This window comes from Schistocerca americana, chromosome 2 (genome assembly GCF_021461395.2).
Source record: "Schistocerca americana isolate TAMUIC-IGC-003095 chromosome 2, iqSchAmer2.1, whole genome shotgun sequence".
Taxonomy (NCBI): Eukaryota; Metazoa; Arthropoda; class Insecta; order Orthoptera; family Acrididae; genus Schistocerca; species Schistocerca americana.
The window spans coordinates 33,669,418-33,681,941 of NC_060120.1; the positions used below are offsets into that span (position 1 = coordinate 33,669,418).

At 38.2% G+C, this 12,524-nt stretch overlaps 1 protein-coding gene across 1 annotated transcript in view; it reads left to right on the forward strand.

Annotated features, from left to right (window-relative positions):
* Positions 1 to 12,524, forward strand: part of LOC124594929 (E3 ubiquitin-protein ligase SMURF1) — a 171,964-nt gene that overhangs the window by 129,582 nt on the left and 29,858 nt on the right. Inside the window, exons 10-11 of the mRNA XM_047133427.1 lie at positions 4,870 to 5,088; positions 5,181 to 5,359. Coding sequence (XP_046989383.1) covers positions 4,870 to 5,088; positions 5,181 to 5,359 — 398 coding nt within the window. The remainder of the gene's footprint in view (positions 1 to 4,869; positions 5,089 to 5,180; positions 5,360 to 12,524) is intronic.

Sequence of the window (12,524 nt, forward strand, 5' to 3'; positions counted from 1 at the left end):
TTCCTGATGAAATTCAGATGCTTAATCTTCATTTCATTAATAGTAGGGCCTCTGAAATACTGTGTCTTCTTTCAGCTTTCATATTGTTCTCTCTAGTAAAACACTTCTACTAATAATTGCTACATCTACATATGCAAATATCAGGCTTAACTTTGTGTTTATGTAACCATATATTTGAACCTTTCAAATGGCTGCTTAAGCTGTCAGATTAAACATGCATAACAGAAAGGGCATCCCCTTGTCTGACTCCTTTGCTAATGCTAAACCACTGACTCACACTGCAGCCTTCGAACCAGCCAGCGTTGCTTGAATAAGTGAAACATACCGTGCTGGTATACCAAGTGTTGGCAAATCATCTAGCATTTCTGCCTTATCATGACCATTGAAGGATGCTTGAAATTTACTTTAAGATTACGATGCCAAATTTTAAATTTGTATGCCTTTTCACGTATTTGCTTCAGCACAAATATCTGATCTGTTGTTGACCTATTAGGCCAAAAGCCAACTGATATTCTCCCAGAATCTCTCCTGCATGTGGAAATAGCCTATTGTAGATAATGAATCTTACAGGTTACATTCAGCAAGGTAATCCCTCAGTAATTCGAACAATGAAATTTCTGTCTTTTCTTATGTATTATTTGGATTACACCTAAGCTCCAGCCTTCTGGGATTCTTTCCTCATTCCACCTAAGTTTGATAAGTTTGTGGATTCATTTATGGAGACTAATTCCACCATTTTTTAACAGCTCTACAGCAATTTCATCAGTTCCTGATGCTTTGTAGGTTTTTTAGACAGTGTACTACCTTCAGTACATCCTGTATGTGGATTCTTCTGTCTCTAGATCTGCCGTGTAGAAGAGTGGCGGCTGCTCACTTCTGGTGGAATTGCCCTCCAGAATTCCTTTGCACTATTGGCTCAATTTGTGTGGAAAATTCTCTCTCTGTCCTTAAGTGCTTTTATTTTTGGTCTATATTCTTGAGTCCCTTCTTTAATTTTATAATAAAATTTTGTGCTCTCTTTCCTTTGGTAGCACTCTTCCATCTTCTCTGTCTCCTTAGGGCTTCCCTTTATTCCACTTCCACATGCTCTTGCTACCTTTATTCTTTTTCCATTATAATTATAATCCTTGATTTGATCTTATATTTTGTATCAGAATTATCTCCTCAGAAAGTGGCCCCCTTTTTCCATCTCAGTACACATCTCTTTGATACCAGTATATGTACTATTGGTTTGGTTTATTTCTTCCGTGTTTTCCACGTCTCTCTGTAGATATTTTTCCTTGGGAAGAAGGTATTTACTGCCTTTTACTTGGCCTCAAAAGCAAACTGCAATCTTCATACTTTTGTACTAGTTTCAGTGTACGGACTTTCATTAAGAAACACATTTCTGAAAGCCTCTTCTTTGTTCAGTTTGGCATTATAATCACCAAGGACTATTTTAGAGCTATATCTAGGTATTCTATTACAAACCTCCTGTAGTAGTTGATCATATAAACCATGTAGCATACCTTCGTCTGATTCTTCTGTTACCGCACATCGGTCACATTATGAAATTTATCTTTGATATGCAGAGTAGGTTTTCTTTCATCATGTAGAATGAAAGCAATACCAGAGCTACATGTATCATCTGTTCCTGAATAATATAGGGAGAATTTATGCTTAGAATCTCACCTCTTCCTTTCCACCTGATTTCCTAAAGTGCAACATGTTCCATTCTGTAGCTTATCATCTCTTCCACAGTACTACTCATAGCTTCTGTTTGCAGCAGGTTACCCACGTACCAAATTTATTAGAATACTTCTAGATAAGCTCAAATACTGTGGTATGAATGGGACAGTGCTCAAATGGTTTAAATCGTACCTAACTGGAAGAGTGCAGAAAGTTGAAATAAACAGTTCACATAATATGCAAAAAACTGGTGATTTCTCAAACTGGGCAACAATCAAGAATGGGGTGCCGCAAGGTTCGGTCTTGGGTCCTCTGCTGTTCTTAATATATATTGATGACTTGCCATTCTATATTCACGAAGATGCAAAGATGGTACCTTTTGCTGATGATACAAGTATAGCTATCACACCCGACAGACAAGAATTAACTGGTGAAATTGTAAACGATGTTTTTCAGAAAATCATTAAGTGGTTCTCTGCAAATGGGCTCTCATTAAACTTTGACAGGACACAGTATATACACTTCCACACAGTAAATGGAATGACACCATTCATAAATATAGACTTCGATCAGAAATCCGTAGCTAAGGTAGAATATTCAAAATTTCTAGGTGTATGCATTGATGAGGGGTTGAACTGGAAAAAACACACTGAGGATCTGCTGAAACGTTTGAGTTCAGCTACTTATGCTATTAGGGTCATTGCAAATTTTGGCGATGTACATCTGAGTAAATTAGCTTACCACGCCTATTTTCATTCTCCACTTTCGTATGGCATCAAATTCTGGGGAAACTCATCATTGAGTAAAAGACTGTTCATTGCACAAAAGCGTGTCATCAGAATAATTGCTGGAGCTCATCCAAGATCATCCTGCAGACACTTATTTAAAGAGCTAGAAATCTTGACTGTAGCCTCACAATATATATATTCACTTATGAAATATGTTATTAACAATCCGAACGAATTCAAAAGTAATAGCAGTGTACATAGCTACAACACTAGGAGAAAGGATGATCTTCACTACTCAAGGTTAAATCTAACTTTGGCTCAGAAGGGGGTAAATTATGCTGCCACAGAAGTCTTTGGTCACTTACCTAATAGCATCAAAAGTCTGACAGATAGCCATATAGCATTTAAAAGGAAATTAAAAGAATTTCTTAATAGCAACTCCTTCTACTCATTAGATGAATTTTTGGATATAGTAAGTGGGTAATTTCCCAACCCCCACAAAAAAAAAGTGTCATGTAATATTTTGTCTAATGTAATATCTTGTATATACACCATTTATTAACCTGACACGTTCCACATCATTACAAAGTGTTGTATTCATGGTCTATGGAACAAGTGCTAATCTAATCTAATCTATAAAACCAATATATCGTTATTCCTGTTCCTTGGTGCAATTCATCTTTGTAAGCACATTCATGATAATAGACCTTCTACAAGGCAAGGGTATCAGCCCTGTGCTCAACCCCCAACCTGGTGGACCAGGCTTTCATTTTGGGGTTAGCTCCCACAGAGAGGTTGGCGACATAGTCTGTAGACATCCCCCCCCCCCCCCCCCCCCTCCCTCCCTCTGTATTGGGTGACACTTTTCATCTGGCTCCTCTGCTGAGGCCATCGTAGTTTGGGTGATCCTACCAGTAGCTACACTACCACTGGCATAGCACCCAGCTTCATTCAAAGCTCACAAGCCTCCCCACCCACCACGTAAGGTGCAGCCAACAAGTTTAAAAAGTGAAGTTTAAGAAGATGAATAACCTGAAATTCAAATGACTGTAGACAGCTTTTCTGAAAGAAAAGGAAAAAAATGATTTAAAGGCAGCAGAATGTGCCCATGGTATGCTTAAAGTACACAAATCATGAAAGCGGTAGAAAATGAGGTGTAAACCTATCATAAAAATCTTGATTAAAAATTATAGTATAATGGTCATTTTTTACTAAGATTTTTAAGACACAGTAATCCAAAAATATTTTGTTAATCTTTTTCAAGTATTGAAGTGTAGGATGCCATGAGGTGTAAAATTGTGATGCAGATTTTGTTTTTCGATGACAGTCATCAATATCGAATTATGTCTATCAAATTACCAAATTAATAAATTTCTGTGAAAAAAATTGCTGTACCCCATCCAGGATCATATTAGAGAAATTTATTTTGTTCTTAACCTGATTTTTTGGTCGGGGATTATTCAAGATGAAAACAATTCATTTGTGCTATATGTGTGTATTGAAATAATTTGACACAGTCATCTTTTTGAAATACTTTATGAACTTAACCATTTTTTCAAATATTGTATAACTCACCCTGAAACAGATATTTTTTGGCATGAAAAAGGTATGGCATACTACCTGATAATTCAGAATTCACTGGCAATGCAATTGATGGGGTGTCCTCAAAAGCAATGCAACCTCTTCACCATCAGCAGTATGGTGCTTACTGCCCCATGAGATAGATGGATCACCATTAACAGTCTCATGACCTCACTCCACGAGACATTGTAGAGAGGTTTGCAGTTCAACTCAGGACATTTGTGCAAAGCCTGGCAATCGGGAAATTAACAGCAACAACAACAATAATTTTCGCTTCTTGCAGATTAAATGCTGCTGATAAAAATTTATTCCACCCACAGAATTCAAACCAGTTACCTCTGAGCTGAGCATTACATCATTAATACCTTTTTGTGTCATAAGCAAATGTTTTATTTCCGGTTTGATGCTACGTTTGTTACATTATTTACCCCGTTCATTGTGTGTGTGTGTGTGTGTGTGTGTGTGTGTGTGTGTGTGTGTGTGTGCGCGTGTGTGTGTGTGTGTGTGTGTGTGTGTGTGTGTGTGTGTGTGTTTAACATTTTTTTGGACAGAAACATTTCGGTTGGAAGAATTTTTGGTACAGTGACATTGTGATTAAATATTTTAGATTTTCACTAACTTCCTTCTTTTTCTTAAACCCTCCCACCTTTTCTTTTTTCCTCTGCATGAAATGGCCTTCTTATTGGATGCATTAAGAAGCTTTTCATGTATTTCATCAAAGTTAAGATTTACCTATCTATGTGCTGTAAATAAAAACATTCAGTACTATGTTTGCTCAGCTATTACTGAATTAATAGTTACGTGATAACACATAAAACGTAGTTTTCACTTTTTGTCACATTATACTGTGTTTTATTGCTATATTAAATTTATAACATGCTTTTGCAAACAGGAGTCATATAGACTAGTGATGAAAATGAGACCAAAGGATATGCGCAAACGCCTAATGGTTAAATTCAGAGGAGAAGAAGGTTTAGATTATGGAGGTGTTGCTCGTGAGTGGCTGTACCTTCTGTCACATGAAATGCTGAATCCTCAGTACGGTCTTTTCCAGTATTCACGTGAAGATAATTACACTTTGCAGATCAATCCTGATAGCAGCATTAATCCTGTAAGTATTTTTCAGTGTCATGTCATACATAGTTTTCTCAAATGTGGTTGATAATTCACAATCAAAAATCTGTAACTTGATTTCCTCCACAGGAGCATTTATCATATTTTCACTTTGTGGGCCGTGTAATTGGGATAGCTGTTTTCCATGGTCATTACATTGATGGAGGCTTTACAATGCCATTTTATAAGATGTTGCTTAATAAACCTATAACACTGGATGATATTGAAGGTGTGGATCCTGAACTGCATAGGAGCTTAACATGGATGCTGTAAGTTCCAGAACATTCTCATTATTTTTGTTTGAGAACCTGTGTTAATGTACCTCAAATAATTTAGAAATTTGTCTGATGTTACAGTAGTGTACAAATACACAGTTGTCAATATTTGAAATGAATATAAACTAACGAAACATCCTAACTTATTAAAATTGCATGTTGAGCTCAAGACTAGGAACTGTATGCCTTTCATGGCAGCACCGTACTGATGGAGCTATACAGAGAAAACTATAGTATTGGTGTAAAGTTTCAGTCTACCAATATATTCCTCCTCTTTCCAAACTTCAAAGAGACACTCCTGCATTCTTTGGGACTAGCACCACAGGAGGAAAAGTAGGGCATAGAATGACTTCTAAATATACAAAGGTTCTAAAGAAAAGTTGATGGTCAGAGAAAAATCAAAGTTTGTTGTTTGATTAGTGTATATGCTTACATCTATGTCAGTGATGTCAGGTATTCAATAAGGAAGGAAAAAATTTGTTTCTGATATGTATGTATCAAGTGGAACATTATGGTGATGCCTATTCTGTGGGTTTGAACACACCTATGTTAAGGACGGGGCACATAATACGGTACTGAAAGTATAGAATACAGTGTATTAGGGGTATGGGTACAGGTATCATGATAATTGAAAACTTAGTATGTACCCACATCAGTGTGTTAGTTGTTTTTTCTTTGTGTCTAACAGTCTTCCTGTTAACAGATCACATAATTTACTACCTGATGTTTCCTGCTCACTTGTAACTGCACCATGAAACAGATTATGAATGTCAGTATAGACTATCAATTTTGCATAGGTGTGTCGACACTTCAATACCTGAATAGTTGCTTAGTTGCCCAAGGGAATATAAACATTCGTGGATTGCTTGTGCTACAAGTAGTTGGAGGTACTAACCAGTCTAAAAACAGCTATAATCATTAGTCAGAAAATAGAGTAAATAAAGATGTAATGTTGTCCAGTACACTGTCCTCAGCCATTGATAGAAATACCTGCACTTACACCCCTAATGCTCTGTATGTATTAGGGACACAGAGAAAACATTTGGTTTGACTGTTGACAAAGACTTGGAAACAATTGAGATTTAAATGACATTCATAGAGACAAATTGAGATGGCTCAGCAATCAAGAATGATTATCATGGCAGCCGCAAGGTTGGTTGGATAATGCTTTCAGTGGTATTATCAGGATGTCCACCAAATTCTGAAATATGCAGAAGAGCCAGGAACTTTCAAAATTGGGAAAAACCTTTTATTTTATTCAAAAACCTTGATTTTTTTAAAAAAAAACCTTTTGGTGTATTCAGTTTTTATAGATACATAATAGTGAACACATCACTGTAGCCAAGATAGACACTTAAGTCCATGCCTACCACAGTAGTACAAGTTTATATAGTACTAGTTCTGCAGCTGATGAAGAGATTGAAGACATGCATGATGCGCTAAAAGAAATTATTCAGATAGTTTAGGGAGATGAAAATTTAATACTTATGGGTGACTGGAATTTAAGGGAGAGAAGGAAAACTGGTAGATGAATATGGACTTGGGTAAGGAATGAAAGGGGAAGCCACCTGGTAAGATTTTTGCACAGAGCACAACTTAATCGTAGCTAACACTTGGTTTAAGAATCATGAAAGAAGGTTGTGTATGAGGAAGAGGCCTGAAGACACTGGAAGGTTTCAGATAGATTATATAATGGTTAGACAGAGATTTAGGAACCAGGTTTTAAATTGTAAGACATTTCCAGGGGCAGATGTGAACTCCGACCACAATTTATTGGTTAGGAACTGTAGATTGAAAGTGAAGATCTGCAAAAAGGCAGGAATTTAAGGAGATGGAATCTGGAAAAACTGAAAGAACCAGAGGTTGTAGAGAGTTTCAGAGAGAGCTTTAGGGAACAATTGACAAACACAGGGGAAAGAAATACAGTAGAAGAAGAATGGGTTGCTTTCAGAGATGAAATAGTGAAGGCAGCAGAGAATCAAGTAGGTAAAAAGATGTGGGTTAGCAGAAATCTTTGGGTAACAGAAGAGAGATTAAATTTAACTGATGAAAGGAGAAAATACAAAAATGCAGTAAATGAGCTGGAGAAAAGGAATACAAGCATCTCAAAAATGAGATCATCAGGAAGTGCAAAATGGCTAAGTAGGGATGGCTGGAGGACAGATGCAAGGATGTAGAAACGTGTATCACTAGGGGTAAGATAGAAACTGCCTACAGGAGAATTAGACACACTTTGGAGAAAAGAAAACCACCTGTATTGGCCTATCAAGATGTCAGACGGAAAACCAATTCTCAGCAAAGAAGGAAAAGCGTAAAGGTGGAAGGAGTTATAGAGGGTCTATACACAGGAGATGTACTTCAGGGCAGTACTATGGAAACGGAAGAGAACTTTGATGAAGATGAAATGGGATGTACGATACTGCATGAAAAATCTGACAGAGCACTGAAAAACCTAAGTCGAAACAAGGCCCCAGGAGGAGAAAACATTCCATTAGAACTACTGATAGCCTTGAGTCAGCCACCCATGCCAAAACTCGCTTTCATTTGGAGAGCAATATGTATGAGACAGGCGAAATACCCTCAGACTTCAAGAAAAATACAATAATTCCAATCCCAGAGAAAGCAGGTGTTGACAGGTGTGAATATTATCAAACTATCAGTTTAATAAGTTATGGTTGCAAAATACTAACATGAATTCTTTACAGACGATTGGTAAAACTGGTAGAAGCTGACGTCGGGGAAGATCAATTTGGATTCTGTAGAAGTATTGGAACACATGAGGCAATACTGACTCTACGACTTACCTTCTACGATAGATTAAGGAAAAGCAAACCTATGTTTCTAGCATTTGTAGACTTAGAGAAAGCTTTTGACAATGTTGACTGGAATACTCTCTTTAAAATTCTGAATGTGGCAGGGGTCAAATACAGGGAGCAAAAGGCTATTAACAATTTGTACCGAAACCAAATGGCAATTATAAGAGTCAAGGGGCACAAAAGGGAAGCCATGGTTGAGAAGGGAGTGATACAGGGTTGTAGCCTATTCCCGATGTTATTCAATCTGTATATTGAGCAAGCAGTAAAGCAAAAGAGAAAAATTTGGTCTAGGAATCCATCATGAAGAAATATAAATTTTGTGGTTTGCTGATGACATTGTAATTTTGTCAGAGATAGCAAAGGACCTGGAAGAGCAGGTGAATGATATGGCCAATTTCTTGAAAGGAGAATGTAAGATGGACTCAACAAAAGCAAAATGAGGATAATGGAATGTAGTCAAATTAAATCAGGTGATGCTTAGGGAATTATATTAGGAAATGAGGCACTTAAAGTAGTAGATGAGTTTTGCTATTTGGGGAGCAAAGTAAATGATGATGGTCGAAGTTGAGAGGACATAAAATGTAGACTGGAAATGGCAAGGAAAGCATTTCAGAAGCAGAGAAATTTGTTAACATCAAGTATAGATTTAAGTGTCGGGAAGTCTTTTCTGAAAGTATTTGTATGGAGTGTAGCCATGAATAGAAGTGAAACATGGACGATAAATAGTTTGGACAAGAAGAGAATAGAAGCTTTCGAAATGTGGTGCTACAGAAGAATGCTGAAGATTAGATGGGTAGATCACATAACTAATTGAGAGGTACTGGATAGAATTGGGAGAAGAGGAATTTGTAGTCCAACTTGAGTAGAAGAAGGGATCGGTTGGTAGAATACGTTCTGAGGCATCAAGGGATATTGTATTGGAGTGAAGCGTGAAGGGTAAAAACTGCAGAGGGGACCAAGAGATGAATACACTAAGCAGAGTCAGAAGGATGTAGGTTGCAGTGGTTACTTGGAGATAGAGAAGCTTGCTCAGGTTAGAGGAACATGGAGAGCTGCATGAAACCAGTCTGTGGACTGAGAGCACAACAACAACAGATATATAATCTGTTTAAATTGTACGTAATATTTGAAACAACATCTGAATATTCAGTGGAAGTGTATGTGTGATAAACATATTACCCATTGGCTATCCAATGTGTACACAGAGATTCACAACTGTTTTATACCTGTCAAGCAGTCACCTAAGGTAGGGATCGGAGGAAGGTGATTTGTGACACCAGGTGAGAGGTGAGGAGGGTGGGGAGAACTCTTTGCTTCCAAGTCAGGCTCAAGGTACTGGTCAACTGCTGTGGTAGAAATATCACAAAGAAGAAATAGTTTTCTAAAAGCACTTTATAGAGGCATTCATCTTCAATTTACAACATTATCTGAAATTAAATTAAGCTTGTTGTAACACTGATGATATTCATATCAGGTCTCCAGCCCGAACATAATGTCATCTTGACCGGTCCGCCTGACCGCCATCTTACATCGCACTAACTCGCCAGAACAAAAATCAAACACAAAGTGACAGCTCCTATATACACGACCTGTAGGTCCACCATGTGTGCGTGAACACAACTGCTCTCTAGTGCAAAGCACGATAGCAGACGTGTGGTGAAAACTCGCAGAAACTATAAATCGATATCATCCACTGTTGGCACCTTTCAATCATTGAAACAATGTCAAACAAAAGAGTTCCAGCTATTACTTAAAGGATACACCTTATCTCTGTGTTATATATAACCAGATTTCAATAGCTTCTTTCACTATGGGGTCCCAATAATTTGATGCATGGGCAACCACTTGTGCTTGATCGTACAACATTTTATGTCCTTCTGTAAGACAATGTTCCATAACCACAGATTTTACTGACTGAAATAAACATGTGTAGTGATGGTGCTCCACACACATTGATCCTGGACTTTACAAATTGTTTGTCCTATATAAGCTTTTCTGCAGTGGCAGAGAATTTTGTAGACATTGAGCTTCCTCAAACCCAAATCATCCTTCACTGAGCCCAGCAGTGCTCTAGTCTTAGCTGGCAGATGGAATACAATTTTAATATAAAATCTCTTTAAAATTCTTCCTATTTTTGAAGATTTGCTTCCCATGAAAGGCAGGAACCGCACTGATTTGCTTGTATCTTCTGTTGGTTCCCACAAAGGTCTTATCTGTTGAACACGATTGATCTGATTGTCAGTATGACCATTCTGCTTGAACACTGCTTTATATGATCCAGTTCTTGTGTCAAGCTACCTTCATCTGAGATGGCATAAGCTCTTCTTAACGATGTACATAGAGCCCCTTTGCGTTGGTACGATGGATGACATCTTGATGCACAAAGATATCGGTTTGTAGGCATGGACTGTTTCCTAATGTCCCATCATCTGTTCTGTAGACCAAGACATCTAAAAATGGAAGTTTTCTATCCTTTTCGACTTCCATCATGAACTTAATAGTGGGATGCAGACAATTAAAATCATCTATGAAATGATCCAGAGCATCCTTCCCACGTGGCCACACTATAAACGTATCGTCGACATATCTCCAAGAAGAAATATGAGGGAAATTTGAAAAATTCAGGAAAAATCTCAGTAGATGAAATTTGAAAAATGCAGGAAAAATCTCAGTAGATGAAATGGTTTGTATACTGAGGTGTCGTGTATCGTAGCTGGCTGGGGGCAGCTGAGTACGTGCACTCCTTCCTTACTCCCTCATTCTTACTGCTCCTCCCCTCCCTACCATTCCCTCCAGCTTGCAGTCAGTTCTGCCACCACTTCTCGCCGCTAGTCTAGCAGCTACTGACAAGTGGCAGGGAGTTGTGAGGAGTGGTTTGTTTGGATCCGATTCTCAGAGACTATTGATGCAGCGGCCAGAGGCAACGGTCATGTGTGCAAGAGTTGTGTCTGAGTGTGCACTCTCGTTTTCTGACAAAGGCTATGGCTGAAAATTTAGTTGAGTGTGTGTGATTGTCTTTTCTATGTGCCTGTCTGCGGCTCAGCGATCATCTTCATGGTGACTTGCTACCTATCCTCATTAGGATTGATTCTCAGAGTATTTGCACAAGTTACCTGTTGCTTGGATTGATCACCTTGGTCTCATTTCATCAACATGGTGCCTGTAACTCTTGAACAGCTGGCCACACGAGTGTACTTCCTCGATGGGCCAAAACTGCAAGCCATTTCTGGTGGTATCTCTAACGAATTGGTCCTGCCGATCTGAAGTCCTTCGGTTCCCACTAATGTGCAGGCCCTGCCTGTTGGATCTAATCTCACCAATCTGCCCGCAGGCCAGGCCTGTTTGTATATGGCATGAACCCAGGACTGCAGTGCACCTCAGCAGGCCATAGACCATAGGCCATGGGCGATGGATTTCAGGAATTGCGACTGTCTCACTGCAAGTGCATTGAACAGTGTGGCATTTTATAGACATTTTACTTATTCTAGTACATTTTGGCACTTTGAAAGTAGTTTGTATATTAAAAACTATGAACAATAAGAAGAAGAAAAATTGTGGCAGTTGCTGGTGGTTTGTACGCTATGCATTCATATATACCTCCAAAGAAAAATTACACAATACCTGTAAAATTAAATGATCGTGTGGGATTGATGGCTGGAGGCCCCATTCACGGAAGTTCGGTAGCCGGGTTGCGATTCTTCATGCAGGTGATGCCACATAGGTCGATTTGCATGTTGGTGATCATAAGATGAAGATTAGGACAGCACAACACCTAGTCTACGAGCAGAGAAAAACTCCAATTTGGCTAGGAATCAAACCCTGGCCCGCTATGTGGTAGGCAAATACATTACCATTCATCTAAGCAGGTGGACACACAATACCACTAAAATAATAGACATAACACAGTGGGTACAGCTGACAATAACAAACATAGTAGAACAAACATTTTATTGGCGGTCACCTGTAGTGTTGGTTTACACAACTCTTCTCTGCCTTATACATTTCTTTCAGGAGGTATACTTTTCTCTGAGGTTATTTCTGAAATCAGTGAAGGTTTTTTAACATATGTCTTGTGACTCTAAGGAAATGTGTATTTTTGTCAGCAAATATGTTTTGTTTTATTGAAATAAAATAACATCACTGGTCTTAATGAAACACATACACCATTTGGCATGCTTTCTCCATCTAAATAGAGTCCATTACAAATTGTTGATGTTTATACTTAGAGTTTTTACTCACTTTTAGAAATACAAAAGCCCCTAAATTTTTTGTTCAACTAATGTCTTTATTCACCCTTGAGATCTCAAAATTTGTCATGGAAAAATGCTGAAACTTGCCTGGAA